Here is a 15,660-nt window from a genome sequence, read left to right on the forward strand (position 1 = left end):
CTTTATTTGTTCAGTTATTATATTTTGAAGAAATGGAAATTAAATTCATATTTTTTCAAAATTAACATCCAAAGTAATTTATAAAAATAGTCCTACCTATGAATAAAGCATTAATAATGGCACAAAAATGAATATACTATAGCTCTATAAATAAGAACTTTCCTCAATGTTGAAACTAAAATTGAGTTATTTTTGTGCTATTATTGTGTACAATGTGTTCAGATTATTTAGCTCTATTCATATACATAGCACAAAGCATACTGAATCTTCATTTGCATAGTATACAAGTCTTGCAAAATGTTACTAATTGCCGCATCATAGCTATTGATGGCAAGCATGTCGAACAAGTAATAAACTAAATTCAAATTATTGTTTTTTCTTTTAAAATTTGTAAATAAGGAACTGAAAATAATGAATGGCATCATTCCCCATTAAATAACACCATTCAAACAAGCATTATGTCTGAGTTACACTGGCAATTGTCACCATTTAGCATGCATTAATTTTTACATCAACTAAAAAATTTTCCTTTATGTTCATCAATTATAAATTTGCCATTGTTAAATGCCATAATTTGCTGATGTAAGTTCAAAATGAAGATGCTTAACAAATTTTTCAGATATACCTCAAAAGTAACTGTTGACTGCTGACTTATATTGCATTCAAAGCTGCAAAGTCGGTATTTGCAGCTTTTGGGCTTTAACAACTACATATACACTTTTAAAAAACAATTCTTAGAAACAGTTTAACCACTTAAATTTTAATTGATTTTTGCACAAAAATTTTAACTACTCTTAATAAAAATCTTTTTAATTTACTATTAAGAATCGCCCGTGCAAAAGTTTAGATAAATCTAAGTTATTTTCGCATCGAATTTTCGTCAGTATCGATTTAGTTATGTGTATGTTATAGCATAGTGCATAAAAAAATGAAAACTCTTTTACGCTGAATAAAATTAAAAGGATCTTAAAACTAAACTTAAAAATAATTATATTTTAACTGCAAACTAACCTTTCTGATTGATGAGAACTTTAAATAATCTCTTTCAGATAATAAATTAAGCTATCTTCGCTTATATATATTAACTTTAAATGAAAACCCTTTTTAATAAAATTTCATTATATTTACAGATTATTATAAAAGAACCTGGACATCCACGAGAACGTGTTTTTCGGGAGATAGAAACATTCCATCATTGTAGAGGACATCAAAATATCATTCAACTTGTTGAGTTTTTTGAAGAACAAGATAGGTATTGCTCTTATATTTTACTTACAGATTTCCAACACTATTTCTTTAGTGTTTTCTTTTTTTACTAATATTTATTTGATAATGTTGCATATTCTGTGTGAGTGTAGTTATTATTTTACAAATATTTTTAAATATTTTAAGACAGTTTAAAGGCTGTTTCCTTTTTATAAAATGTTGTTTTGGAAAAAATATGCTTTTCTTTATAACTGTTATTAATTCCTAACATGACTGTTAGCAGGGTTCCTATTGTCTTAAAAAATCCCTAGCAAGGCGTTATTTTTCTCTCAAAATTTTGAAAAAGCCTTGATTGTAATTTGAAAGATATAAATTGCATTTTTATAAATGTTATTCAGTAGTGTAACTAAATTTTTTTAAACAATTATGGAAATGAAGTAAAAATAATTTTTGATGTTGAAAAAAATGAGTGTGTCTGATTATTTTGTGTCTCAAACTTTTTTACCTACCGAATTTGAACCTAAATCATCTCAATTTTTTTTCCCTTTAAGTAACCTACTAGAAATTATTATTTCATTACTATTCACTATTTTATTACTATTATTTTATTACTATAATTTAATTTCCCTTCAATGAGGTGGAATAAAGCTATTTACATGCATTAAATTTGTATAAAGCCATGTATATAAGGAAAAACTTGATTCCTTATAGCTGCACTTCTTAGCAACAATATGCATGATTTTTTTTAGTAATGAAATTAATATTTTAGAAAATTATTCTGAAATTAATATTAGTTCTTAATTGTTAATATGTTTAAAGTTAATCAGCTAAAGAAAAAAACTGTGTTTAAGCACATCTTTATTCCTGTTAGTTGACTTAAATTGATGATAATCTTCTAATCAACATATTTTTACTTTTAAATCATAAAGTAGGAGTTGTAGCTTCTATAGATTTGTGCAAAGTAATCCCCATTCATTTTTTAGGGAAAGAAAATTTTAAAACTATTTGTGTTTGTAGATTAAAATTTGTTTATAAAAATATAAAAATTTTTACAGATTCTTCAAAATTCACAGATAATTGTGATTTCTTCAAAATTTCTAAACTAATAATGTGCTCTAGTTTACAATGAAACTATTTATCTGAGTTTCATTCCTTTTAACTTTTTCCCTAGTTATTTACCAACTAAATGATTTACAATCACCTTGTTAGCAAACTGTGATAACTAGTCTAAATATATGCTTTGTTATTTTGTATTATACATTTTTATTCCCAATTATGTAGATTCTTTGAAATTATGTTTTCTTGTCCTTTAATTTAAATTTTTCATTGAAAAAACTGCAATGGAGTAAATAAATGCAAATAGTTTTTTTAAAATTGTATTTTTTTTTAATTTTCTGATATCTGCTTTGACTTTTTCAATAAATTTTTTATTAAGATTTAGAATTAAAACTGTTTGTAATTGTACTATTTTAAAATTATATAAAACAAAATAAACTTTTAGGAAGTAAACAGAATTTTTTAAGAGTTAATGCCTTGATTTACTCCCTAATGTTAAGTCCTTGTCTGCAGTTTTGAATTTATTGTAATTGTAAATGTTTTTAATTACAAAATTTTTAAAAGAGTGATCTTTTGCTAAATTAATCCAAAGTCATAATTTTTAATAAAAATTTTAAAAATTGCAATTGAAATTTTTCATCCGAAACTTAACTGTCTTTACTCTTTAAGGAAATCTTTTGTTATTTGTTGTATAAATATATAAAATGAATGTATATAATTAATTATGAAAACTCTTTTTATCAATTTTTCCTAAACCTTTCAGCTGGCTATGTGAATTAAATATTTATTGTACATTAAGTTGAGACATAAATAAACAAAAACAAAGAAACAAAAAAAAATTTATGCGTGTTTTTTACTTAACTAAATTTTTAACATTCAAACTATTTGTTTATTCTTATAGGTTTCTGTTGATTTTTGAAAAATGTTATGGAGGTAAGTCTCCTCTTATTTTGAGTTTATATATTTTTCCTGCCTGTATCCTTTTCTAATGTACCATATTTAATTAATAGGTCCCCTGCTTGCCCATATTCAAAGGAGGATTCATTTTACCGAACATGAAGCAAGCATGGTTATAAAGGACTTGGCTAATGCTTTAATGTTCTTGCATGGAAAAGGTTTGTTAAACTTTACTATTTCTGTTTTTTTTTTTTATTTATAAATTATAAATTAATAGGTAGTATTTACTTTAACTACCATTTGTTACACTTTGTCCGAATTTTTTTTGAAATTTTTTAAATAGTTCTTTTTTAGTACTTGGGTTGAAAATTTTTTTTATTTTCATTAACTGTTTTAAAAAAAATTTCAAAAAAAAAAAACAAAAAAACCCATAACAGAGGATTGTATCTAGTAGGTAGGTGTTCATCCAAGTCTTCTTGAAATATACCATTTTCATGATTTTTGAGAGTTTGAATTTATAAATGACTTTCTTTTAATGATGAAATTTAGTGAAAATCAAATCAACTGACATCTTCGTTTTAAAATTTACGGATGTATTCGATTATGCAAGTTTGGTAGATAATGATTTATTTTTACAATTAGTACTGTTAGTATTTAAAAAAAAGTTAATTGCTAATTCTTCTAACTCTGCTAATTTTCTTTACTTATTATGGTAAATGCACTGTATGAAAACTTTAGAGAAACATTTTTCTTTTCTAATATTTTATAAAGATTTTTTAAAATTGTCTAAACGATATCTATTTTGCCTTTTCATTTTGTTAAGTGTAATAGTCTCTTTTTCTACCTACTGTTGCTCTGCTAAACATCTTTTTTGCTCAAAAAATTTGGTCGCAAATTCCTATTTGACTTAATGACTTTGCTTAAATTTGAGGAAGGAAGCAGAGCTTAATAGCATTTAACACATATAATTATGTTATTTCATAAAGATACAATGCATTTCAAACATTTTGAATGTTCTTAGAATATGATTCACTAAAAACTTATGCGTTTTTAAAATTGATTAGGAAACATTAAAATGAGTATATAAAAAATAACACTACAATAATTGCAAATGATGTCAAAATAGATTATAAAATTCAGGTACGGAGAATTTTTATTAGCAATTAAGAACCTGAATTCCATATTCTGTTTAAAATTTGTTTTGAAAAGAGACAATCGCTTCAAAATTTCAATCTTGTAACCAGTCATGCCTGTTACCACATATGTCATGTCTGTTCATAAATATGATATCAAACATGACCGGTAACAGATATTTAAAAAAAATTCTTTTGGCTAAATAATTCTATCAAATATTTAATATTCTACAGTGTTTTCATTACAGAAAAAAAAAGAGAATTTTTCACCTTTTCTCAAAAACAGGGTGAGATTTCAAAAAGTTAAGCAAGATTTCTAAAAATGAGAAAAACACAAATAGACTCGGAAAAGAATTATTTCTTTAATTATAATATTTAACATCTTCTATTTTTTAAATTAGAATATTTTATTGTATCATCATATGGAAAATGTTCTATGTCTACTTTTTCATCACTTATTCTCATTATGTTGCTCAAATGCTTATCCGTCAATCTGTTACGATATTTTGTCTTAATTCGGTTTTGGGTGCTAAAAGACAGATGCTGAACTATTCGGAATCACTAAGTAAATTTACAGCATGTGCACACGCTTTCCCATCCTCTACATCTGCCAGCATACGGTTTTCAATTACTTCTGCTATAGAATAGTGAAGTTCGTTTTCGATATTTCCGTGTTCATACTTTATGTTAGGTTTTCCAGCATAGATGTCACAGCCTTCAACTTTTATAAATTGCTGTAAATTACCAAAGAGGTAGTATGGTAATTCATTAATAGCTAAAAATAGAGCTGACTTGAAACAACTTATTGTAAAGGTTTAATTTTCATTTGTCACAAAAAATTTTAACGTCTTACATGAAGAAACCTTACCTGCAGTGAACATGTGGTTGCTGATAAATGTGTTCTAAAAGGGGTTCCTTCGTTCGAGGGATGGTGTTCCGCTATTCGCACTGGTTCTGAACAGTACTGGTAAATCAGGAAGCAGCTAGATACAGGGACCGATGTTGAAAATAATGAAAGATCAAGGTAGAAAAGTGAAACGGATTTTATTCAAAATGGTGCAAGACGAGACTTTTTCTGAAAAGGACGAGATTCGCATATTTTGAAATTTATTAATAGAGTGCACGAATTTCGCTCGGTAATCATTTTTTAATGCGAGATTCTTGCGTTCTCGCTCTGTAGTGAAAACGCTGTTCTATTGAGAATAAAATCTCACTAAACTAAATTATCTTGCAGAACTGAAAAATAAATTTTGTTTTGTACAATTAAAGGTAAAAGACATGGCATAGTCAAAAGACTAACTACAAAAAGGCTTCTGCCCCTCAAAAAATAAAAAACATTCTAAATGACTTTTACTACCTCTTATTAACATATTTTTCACTGGTATACAAATGTTATCATTAAAGAATTCCAACTGTGTATTTGTAAAAATTTAAATATGTATATGGTAATGGACAGGACATTAATTTCTGGACAGTTGTGTTTTATTAATTAAAAGATTAAGAATTTGCTTTTTATTTATTATAATCGTATTAGAAAGTAATTTTGCTTATTTTACACAAATGTAAAATACAGGAGATTGGAAAGCATTGTCATTGGAATGTAATTCGGGTAATATTAGTGTTGAAATTTTGGATAGCTGTATTTTCTATATCCCTTCATTTCCTTAAAATACTATTTTTTCTTTATTAGGACTTTAAAAACATTGTACTCCCCGTAGTATAAACTGTTTGTTTATAAGTATGACACAAGGAAAAATCATTTAAAGTTTCTAGAATTTCTTAAAAAAAATACTTTTTAGGCAGACTGCAAATGGCTCTCAAATATGAAGACCCTTATTTGGATTTTGAGGCATTATCATTGTTTAATACGGCTTTCATTTTCTTCATTGAAACCGTTTTGATTTAATATTTTTATTTCAGGTATTGCTCATCGGGATATCAAACCAGAAAATATTCTCTGTGTCAATAGAGATCAGGTACTTTTTATTCAATCTTGAACTAGATAATTTTACTTTTTTATTATAACTAAGCACATTTGCTATTATTATGTTTGCTAGTACAACAGAATATTCAATTTAGTAAACAAGCATCTGGTAATACTACTATCAGTTAAAACTTTTAAATATTTTCTTTTCTGATCATTAAATTACCTTAAATATCAAAAATTATTGAAACTTATATAAACATGCATCAAGCAATTGTATTAACTAAATTGTTGCTTATAGAAATAAAAAAAATGAAGCTAATTACTTAAAAAGGTGTATCTCATAAACAATTTAGGTGTAAGAAAATACAGACTACTAAAAATAAAGATAAGATTTAAAAACTTTTCTTGATCATCTTGAAAAACATTGAAATTAGGCAAAATTTGGTTCTTTGTAAAACAAAATTTAATAAAAAAATCTTATTCTAAATTAATTTTACGATGCAATTTTTTTTTTTTTATGAAGCTTGTAATCCCCACAAAAAAGTCCTTTTTGAGGGTTTGCTTCTTCAGGAAAACTTGGGTCTTACAACTCTGAAGTTGTCCAATGATCTCTCTATCTCATGTCACACTACTGGTGATGTCCGTGATGGTATCTCTTGGTCAGAATTATGTACTAAATATGAGTATGTGAGGCAGGACAGAACTTCTCACAATATCACAATAAGATTTAAATTATAATGTTTCTGTGTTGAGTAAATGTTTGATAAATATGTTTCATAGTAAAAGAAATAAATAGTTATGTTTTGAAGTTGCTATTTATATAGTAAATTTTCTTTAACATTTTATATGATGTTAAATTTAAATCTCAAAATCATGTTTCTCAAACTAGTCTCAGAATCAAAACTAATTTTATACCTGTTACCATTCTAATGGTTATTATGGATATATTGTTCATTGCTTGTATTTTTTTTTTTAGGTTTGCCCCGTGAAACTCTGTGATTTTGATTTGGGAAGTGGTGTAGCTTATCAAGCTTCTACTCCCTGTCTAACTCCTGAGCTAGTCAGTCCAGTAAGAAACTTTTGTTTATACGCATAAATGTACTCTGGAATCATTCGAATAATATACCTTATTTTTTGAAATTTAATAATAAATTTACCTAACCATAACTCTTTTTAAGCATCTAATATTAATTTTTGCTTTAATTAACAATGAAAAAAAATTTATTTTGATAGTTTGTTAATAAATTTTTTCTTTTTAATTTATAGAAATGATGTCAAATCTCAATTCTATAATATTTGCTTTTCTTTTTAACGTCAGCTTAAAATATCATTGATCGTTGTCTTTATTACATTCAGATGTAGTTGACATATTATTTTGAAATACTCTTGACTTAGAGGAATAGGACACAGTTTTCGCTTGAAAGAATCAATTAAAATTTGTTAAAAGAACTTGAAACTTAGACATAAATTAATGACCAGACGCCCATGTTCTATCTATTTATATTCTTATTACTTTGAATCTTGTTTAATTTAATGTTTTTGAACAGTTAAAGTGTCATGGAAATATTAAGCACCTGAGAGGAGAGGGTAATATGAGCATTTGTAATTTAGAAATGAATTTAGGTGAGAAAACTGCAATTTGATAAAAAAAAAGGGTAGACATTTGCAATTTGTATATTTTTGTTGAGAAATTGGAAAGGGGTTAACTACATCAACATTAAACCTACATCAGTGTACTGATGCAATAGTATTTAAAGAGCTCATTAACGAAATTCTAATAATTTCATGCTTTGTTACATTGATCTGGAAAATTTCCTATTATAATAATTAATCATCATTATGCCTAGAGCGATTGGGGTTTGATTCTTTCTAGAGCATATTTTTCAATAGCTTTTCTAGAGATAAAAAGGAAAGAACATACTTTATATTTTAAAAAAGGTTTGCAAGGATAAATATTTTAAATTTTGCTAGACCTAGCAAAAAAACTTTTTGAACGTCTTATCAGTGATATGTAGAGTTAAAAATCGTGTTAATTGTGGGATTGAAAGCATGTTCTAGCAATTTTTTATTCATTAAACAAAATATTAGATTTTGAATTGTAATGCATATAATGTTAGTTAATATTAACAAGTTAGCTGTTTATTAAGCAAACAGTGCATTTTTCAGAAAATCTAAAAATAATTCTTTTTTTTCTCTTTTAACTAGATATTTGAAAATTAGATATATCTCAAAATTCTTCGCTGGTTGTAATACAAAATTTTACCTATTAGTTTTTGAAGAACAAAACATAAATTTAATGAGTTTGTATTATTAAAAAAAAAATTACAAAAATTTTAAATTCCACTTAGTTTCTTTTTTAAATCATGACAATCTTCAAATTTCTGTAAATATTTTTTTGTTATTTTTCTTTGCTTCTTCCTTTTATTTACTAAACATGTTTATTTTCTTTATTTTGATACTGAAAAATAATAATAACCTGAAAATATTTTTCATCAATGCCAGTGCATTGAGTAAGTTTTCTTTCTAATTATTATATGCATTGTTTGTATTTATTTCTTGGAAAACATTTCTCATGTAGCAACTTAGGATGACTAATTGATTCTTTACATGTTTATATTTATACATATCTATGCCTAAACCTTGGCTTAACCTATGTTCTATAGGTTGGCTCTGCAGAATTCATGGCACCAGAAGTGGTATGTGGATTCGTAGGAGAGGCTACACGATATGACAAGCGTTGTGATTTGTGGAGTCTTGGTGTTATTATGTTAGTATATATGCTATTTTAATAAAACTCTTTTCTCACTAATATAAAAATTTTGTACGGGCTTGTGATTCTTCCCCTAATTAGCGGAATTTCGAGAATCGCAAGATTGTTGATTCGAAGATATCTGCGAATCAGTAATTTATATTCGAGCAAAATTTTCTCGGACCCTTACCAGCACCTTTTTTCTCTCATTCACACGTAATAAAGACCTTTTTTTATGCAGATTTGTTAAAGAAAAACGAAACTTGGAATAAACTTCGGGAAAAAAAATAATAGTATAACTTTGGCTAGAATTAATGCACCACTGAGGCAAAAGTATGAAATTGGTAATGTTAAAAATAATTCCAAAATGGCAAACATTTAAAAAATTGTTCTCTAGAAGAAAGTGTTTTTCTGATTTTTTAAAAAACTTTTTTAATGTTCAGCAATTTTGTTGAAAATTCCAATTTGTATTTATTTCTTTTCTTTTTTTTTTAAAAAAAAAAACTAACATGATAAAGTTTACCAGTTTTTAAATTTGTTTAAAGAGATAAGTTGAGCACCATGTGTCGCTAGTTTTTTTTGTTCTGCATTGTAGAAACATTTTATTATATGTAATATTTGTAACTATAATTAATATGAAACAAAAATGTGTTTGATAGGTACATATTGCTGTGTGGTTATCCTCCATTCTATGGTTGCTGTGGTGGTGATTGTGGATGGGAAAGAGGAAAAGCGTGTGAAACTTGCCAAGTAAGTCATTTCATCTAAATAATAGTTGAATGAGTAATTTCTATTTAATTTTAAACTAATGTTGTTTTAATTTGTACAAATATTTTAACCATTGTATGTTTCTTTCTTCTCGGAAGCATTATACATTTTAAATATTCGATTCATTGTTTTTACATTTATGTATATATATGTAATACATCAATGATAAATGCTACTGTGATTAGTATGGATTTGTAATTTGCTGTTAGAGAGCACTATAAGAAACACTTTTTAGATGTGCAACAAGAAAACATTGTAATTATAGTTTACAAAACAGAAATCTATTGTTAAAGTGATATTTCTTCCAATCTGTGTGATTGGATTTAAAGTATCTTATGCGGAATATTTGTGACCCAAGAATGAAATTCCTTTTTTTTTCCTTTTAAATATTTTCTTGTGATAATTATTGATTAGCTATGATCTATTTTGATTAATTTATAATATCTTTTTCTCGATATATACATGCACAATTATAATTGGCCGGACCTTGCACTATTAACTCTTTGATGCATCCTTTTATATATTTTTTTCTAACACTCTAATTACAAGCAAAAATTTATTTTTGTATTTTTTAATTATAAAAAACAGTTTAATAGTTACTAAATAAAATCTATTAGAATATCAGAATTATGTATGTACTATAATATAAAATCCCAAAAAAGTAGCTTCAAAAATTTCTTTTTTAATGATATTCAAAAATTTACCATTCATTTAATATGTAAATTAAAGAAATTTTAATGATGAATAACTATTTCTCTTAGATCTAAATAAGTGCAAATTTGAAAAAAATATTGTTTGGAAGTGGGTTTTGTTTGAAAAATTTTACCTTTAATGTAAAAAGACGCTGGTATCTTATGCTGAATTTCAATTTAAAAAAAGTAATTAATTTCTAAATATAATATTTCACTTATGTTGATCTAACTAATACAAAATAATTTAAAAAGTATGAAAAATATGATTGATAAAAATTTTACATCAAAGGGTTAAGAAAAACACATTTGGGAATTTACTTAAATGTAAATACAAAAAGATTGATCAGAGTTCATTTCACTACTAAATACATTCCTAATTGCCAGGCATATATACTTCAACATACACAGCCATCCTTCCAACCTATTGCATTCAAGATGGTGCATCATAAATACAAGTTGATAATTTTCAAACTAATTTCTAATAAATTCAAAATTTATTAGAAATTTATCAACCTTTAACTTGAAGCTGGATTTATTGATGCAAGAGTGTTTGAATATATTCATTTGAGAAATAAAATTGCCTCTGATCACTTTCATTCTGATGCAAAAAAAATTTTTTTTTTACACTGAGTACTTCAAGGTTGAAGTACTCAGTGTAAAAAAACTGGCTAAAGATGCTTCTTTGGAACCTTTACAGCCAGATATATCTTCCACTTTCAATGAGGTCTTTGCAGAGTGCAAAAAAATGTTTATGAACCTCTGGAGAGTTCCTCCTCCGCATAGTTGTTATTCCGGAAAACATCCTGGAGATGCCTTGCTTTTTGAGGGACCTAGAAGCCAGCAGACTTGTTTCTCTCGCTTTGCAAGTGGTCACTTGAGGTGCCTCTTGTATGCTCGGGGGAGAAAGGCTTTTGGACTTTGCACTAAATGCAGGACTGCTCAGGTTTCACCCGAGCATATTCTAAACTGTATCGATTTTAAGATCAATGAGGTTTTTTCGAAACCTCATCTGTTTTTAGACTTTCTGAACATTTTTGGACTTATGGATTTCGTCTAATTGGGATGGAAGCAAACAAACAAGCAGTTTATGTTTGATATACACAGAGACATTTTGCCCATGGCCTAATACAATATGTAGATTGTAGAAAATTTGATTTTATGATACATAATTTGATATGTAGATCCGTTAAACATTCTTTCGTTGCAGAATATGCTGTTTGATTGTATACAAGAGGGTGTCTATGAATTTCCTGAGAGAGAGTGGAGTTTTATATCTGATGAAGCTAAAGATCTGATAAGTCATTTGTTGGTAAAAGATGCAAGCCAAAGGTATTCAGCTGAAATGGTTTTACACCATCCATGGGTGGCCAACGGTGGCTCATTTACCTTATTGGGCACACCATCAGTGATTCGAAGGTAAACAGTTACTTTATCTGTGAAACTTGTAAAATAGAATTTTTATTGATATTGTATTTATTCCTAAATGAAAAATTTTAAAAATAGCCACTTCATTGCATGTGAATTCAAAGTATATAGTGGTAGTGATGGAAGGTTTAAGTCTCAACTTTGTGTGGTTAAGCTTATTTCTAAATATTACTTTAAGATATGTAAGCAAACATTCTATTTTCGACATTAACATACTTTATTTTAAATCTCCTTGTTGGTTTTTCTCTTAAATTTGACCAACCACATGTAGGATCTGCCCTTGCCTATCTAAATACCAATTTCATGGTTAATTTGCCAATTTTGATTAAAATTTAAAAAATAGAGAACATAAAAGCAGCATTGCCAAGTAAGATTTAAAAAAATTAAATTCTCCTCAAACCCAAATTAATAAATACATATCTAAGTAATTGTGTTTAAAAGCAGTACAAGAGAGAAAAGATCCATGATTAAAAGGATTTTATTGGACCAAAGAATTCTCAGAAAATGCTTATTAGTGAAAAATTGGCATTTTAAAATTTTTTTTTTAAATTTAAACAAAACCGTTTGCACAAATGTCAATTTTCTCTAAAATTGGAAGTGATAGATAATATTTTCTAATAAAAATTCTTAGAAGGTATTAATAGTTGAATCAATATAGTTTAATATTGTTATGTTCATAAGTAAATTGTTAAAAGATGTAAGTTATGTTGACTTAAGAAGTGTAATTATGTGATAGATCGGTGTACTATCTTTTCTCTCATGAAAACATGCAATTAATTAATAAGTGCTGAAGTTTGAATTCAATTTAGATTAAAATGTATATTATTAGCACTTAATGATTTTTACCATATAATATAAATAGTTAATTAAATTGATTTTATTAAAAAATTAATTAAAATAATTACTAACATTTTTCATTAAAATCCCAGCTAATTTACTAATGCTTAAAATAAAGACATTTTCCAGTTGCTTATTTAACTTTAAATTATTTTTGAAACATTTATTATGTTATTGCACTGTTTGTTCTATGCAAGACACATGCAAGTCAATTAATATTGTATTAAAAAAGAATAAAAGAATTACAAAGCTGCTCCTTTGTAAAAAATGTAAGTACATAAAACAAGGCACATTCACTTTTCTGATTGCCCCATACACAACATGGGATTTTTCTAATACTTGATTTGTTTATTTCCATTTAACCTTTTTATTACAAAGTAATTTAATTGTTGCATGTTCCCTTTTTTTTCCCAAAGGCAATAGGCAGGGCACTTCTTAAAAGATTTGTGTATAACACAGAACATAACATTATGCTTTGACAACAATTAAGTTTAATTCAATGTAAAATATTTTGCGTAAATTACTCATTTTGTCTGGGTCACAAGAAGTAACAAAGATTAATGCTTAAGTTTTCTATTATAACCTTAAAAAATGATTTTTTTTTCTGAACTTAAGAACAAAGAACACAAAATTTTTAATTTTTTTAAGTATTTAGATGTTTTTTAATGAAAACAAAAAAAAAATTTTTTTTTTTTCAATAGGACAATTTCTTGATGATATCTCTTACAAATAGTAACAGTAGATAAGCTTTATTTTACTGTGTGGAAGAGTTTTAGAAAAAGCAATTTAGTTTTTTTGATGCGTACCTAAAAGTAATTATCAAAACTAAACAGCATTATTATCTTAACAGAAAATAGATGAAAGTAAAATTTTCTTATGTTTTAACAAAAATTTTGAATTTTTCAACTAAGTGCCAGTTTTATGAACTGAGGTTTGTTTTATTTACACATGAAACTGAGGACAGTCTAAATCAGGTAATGTTCCTAAGGCAATAGTTTATTTCAGAAATTAATTGTCTAAGATAATCTTATGTCCAGGAATTCGATGAAAAAAGTTATTATTCCGTTAATTTTTTTCATGAAGCATTTTGTATAAATACTGATGTAACAATAAAATTCAAAATAAGCTACAGTTAACATTATATTGTTCCTATTTTTTGACAAGTGTTTATCTTTAAATGAACTAATTAATCTTTTTTCTAATTCCTTATAGAAATAATTCTGCCAGAGATTTGGCGACATTTGCTGAAAATGCCAATGCGTATCAACGATTGCATTCGGGGGCTTCGTTACCTTCTGCTGGTGTGCAAGAAGAACATTCTTCTATGTCATCTTTGTCCAGCTCATCTGCTGTTGGCTTTAGTCTTTCACCTCTTAGTGATTCGTCTCTGTACCAACGTCGCCGTGACAACCAATCCCAAAAGAGCTTGAAACCAAGTTAAGTCTACCAGTCCACTATTTTCTTCCTCCTCTAAATTTAGACATTAAATTAGGGTCAGGGCTCAACTAACAGTTCAGATGAATCTATGCAAAGAGTAGTAGTAAATGTTCTCCCCTTATTTCAGAAAAATGTTTTTGTTTTGCTGGTCCATTATATTCGTGTTGCAAAACTCAATGAAGTGCCCTTAAGTGTTTTTTTTTTTTTAATTTTATTTTATTTTTAAAAAATTTTTGTTAAGTCTTCAAATTATGAACTTTTGCAGATATGGTCTATTTTTTATACTTCAAATAAAGTTCATCAAAAGCGATCTATTTCTCAAGATTGTTGAACGTAGTCCTCAAAGATCAGACTAATCAAATTAGTTGCAGCAAATACTAAGTTTAATATTGAAAGATCGTACAAAATGTTTAAAAGTGTGAGATATGTATGAGAAGTTTTGTTGAAGAAGCTGAAAGAACCAGAGTTTTTGATTTATCATTTTATTGGGTATTTTATGTTGTCATCATAGTCCATGGGTATTATACTTGTTTTTTACCATCACTGAGATGAGTGATTTTGAAATGTTTGTTCTCAGATTATTGTTTTGCTGAAGAAGTAAAGTTACTTTAAACAAATACTGAGTATTTTGAAATGATCGTGTGTGATCGAGCAAGGTGCTTTTTTGTATGTTTAAGAAGGAAATAAAGAACCTCTGTTTGAGAAAATTGTGTTTGTTGTTTGTTTTATTTTGATTTTGTCTCTTTCCCAATAACAAATTTGAATTAATTCTTGACCCAGTGAGAGAAATGAAACAGTTTAAGAGAATTTAGGTAGCAATTGACGCAAAAAGAATCTACTGACAAACTTGTTTATTAAGAGACTTGATGTAATGAGATATTTAGTTTAACAAAGAAATGTTTGGAATATTATTTTGGATAAATGTTTGGTTTAAGGGTATTTCTCAAAGCTCTTTCTCTGAGGAAAATAAAAAAACCATGGTTTAAGTGTCGTAAACTTGAAGCATAACAATAATTTTAAATCAGGTATGCCATCTTGCTGTAAAGCTGTAAGCGTCTTGCTTACCTGGGCTTTATAACAGAGAGATTGTTTGAATATTTAAAAAAAATTTAAACCTTTTTTAAAAAAATCATCAGTTAGGAAAAATTTTTCCACCCAGATGATTATTGTTGAAAATAAATGAATAATTTTTCAATTTTTGCATATTTTTATGAGCCAAGACAATGCAGCATTAGAGTAAGTTTTCAAACATTATAACAGATTAAAAAATTTTTTTGTTTTCATTTTTGCTAAATTGTCCCCCCCCCCTAATTAACATTTATTTTGCATCATTTTCGTATTGTACAAAGCATTTGCTAAATGCAAGTAAAACCTAACAGTCTAATTGATTTATGAACTTGTAAAAGTTATAAAATTAGCATTGAATATTGTTAGCTTTAAAAAAGTTTCATTTGAGCCTTTGAAAAACAGCTTTCAAGTTAAAACACTAATATAAACCTGAGTTTTCGTGCATTACCATTATTAGATTTTTTT

The 15,660-nt window shown here is 27.0% G+C and overlaps 1 protein-coding gene across 3 annotated transcripts in view; it reads left to right on the forward strand.

Annotated features, from left to right (window-relative positions):
- The window catches only part of LOC107444614 (Lk6 kinase), a 34,950-nt gene extending 20,116 nt beyond the window's left edge, over window positions 1-14,834 (forward strand). For all 3 annotated transcript variants that reach the window (XM_016058826.3, XM_016058827.4, XM_071181328.1), the window contains exons 4-12: window positions 1,131-1,252; window positions 3,164-3,195; window positions 3,273-3,377; window positions 6,213-6,268; window positions 7,196-7,288; window positions 8,883-8,986; window positions 9,628-9,718; window positions 11,636-11,844; window positions 13,903-14,834. In XM_016058826.3, coding sequence (XP_015914312.2) covers window positions 1,131-1,252; window positions 3,164-3,195; window positions 3,273-3,377; window positions 6,213-6,268; window positions 7,196-7,288; window positions 8,883-8,986; window positions 9,628-9,718; window positions 11,636-11,844; window positions 13,903-14,131 — 1,041 coding nt within the window. In that variant the 3' untranslated portion in view covers window positions 14,132-14,834. The remainder of the gene's footprint in view (window positions 1-1,130; window positions 1,253-3,163; window positions 3,196-3,272; window positions 3,378-6,212; window positions 6,269-7,195; window positions 7,289-8,882; window positions 8,987-9,627; window positions 9,719-11,635; window positions 11,845-13,902) is intronic.
- The last annotated feature ends 826 nt before the right edge of the window (window positions 14,835-15,660 follow it).

Source organism: Parasteatoda tepidariorum, chromosome 5 (genome assembly GCF_043381705.1).
Source record: "Parasteatoda tepidariorum isolate YZ-2023 chromosome 5, CAS_Ptep_4.0, whole genome shotgun sequence".
NCBI classification, from domain to species: domain Eukaryota; kingdom Metazoa; phylum Arthropoda; class Arachnida; order Araneae; family Theridiidae; genus Parasteatoda; species Parasteatoda tepidariorum.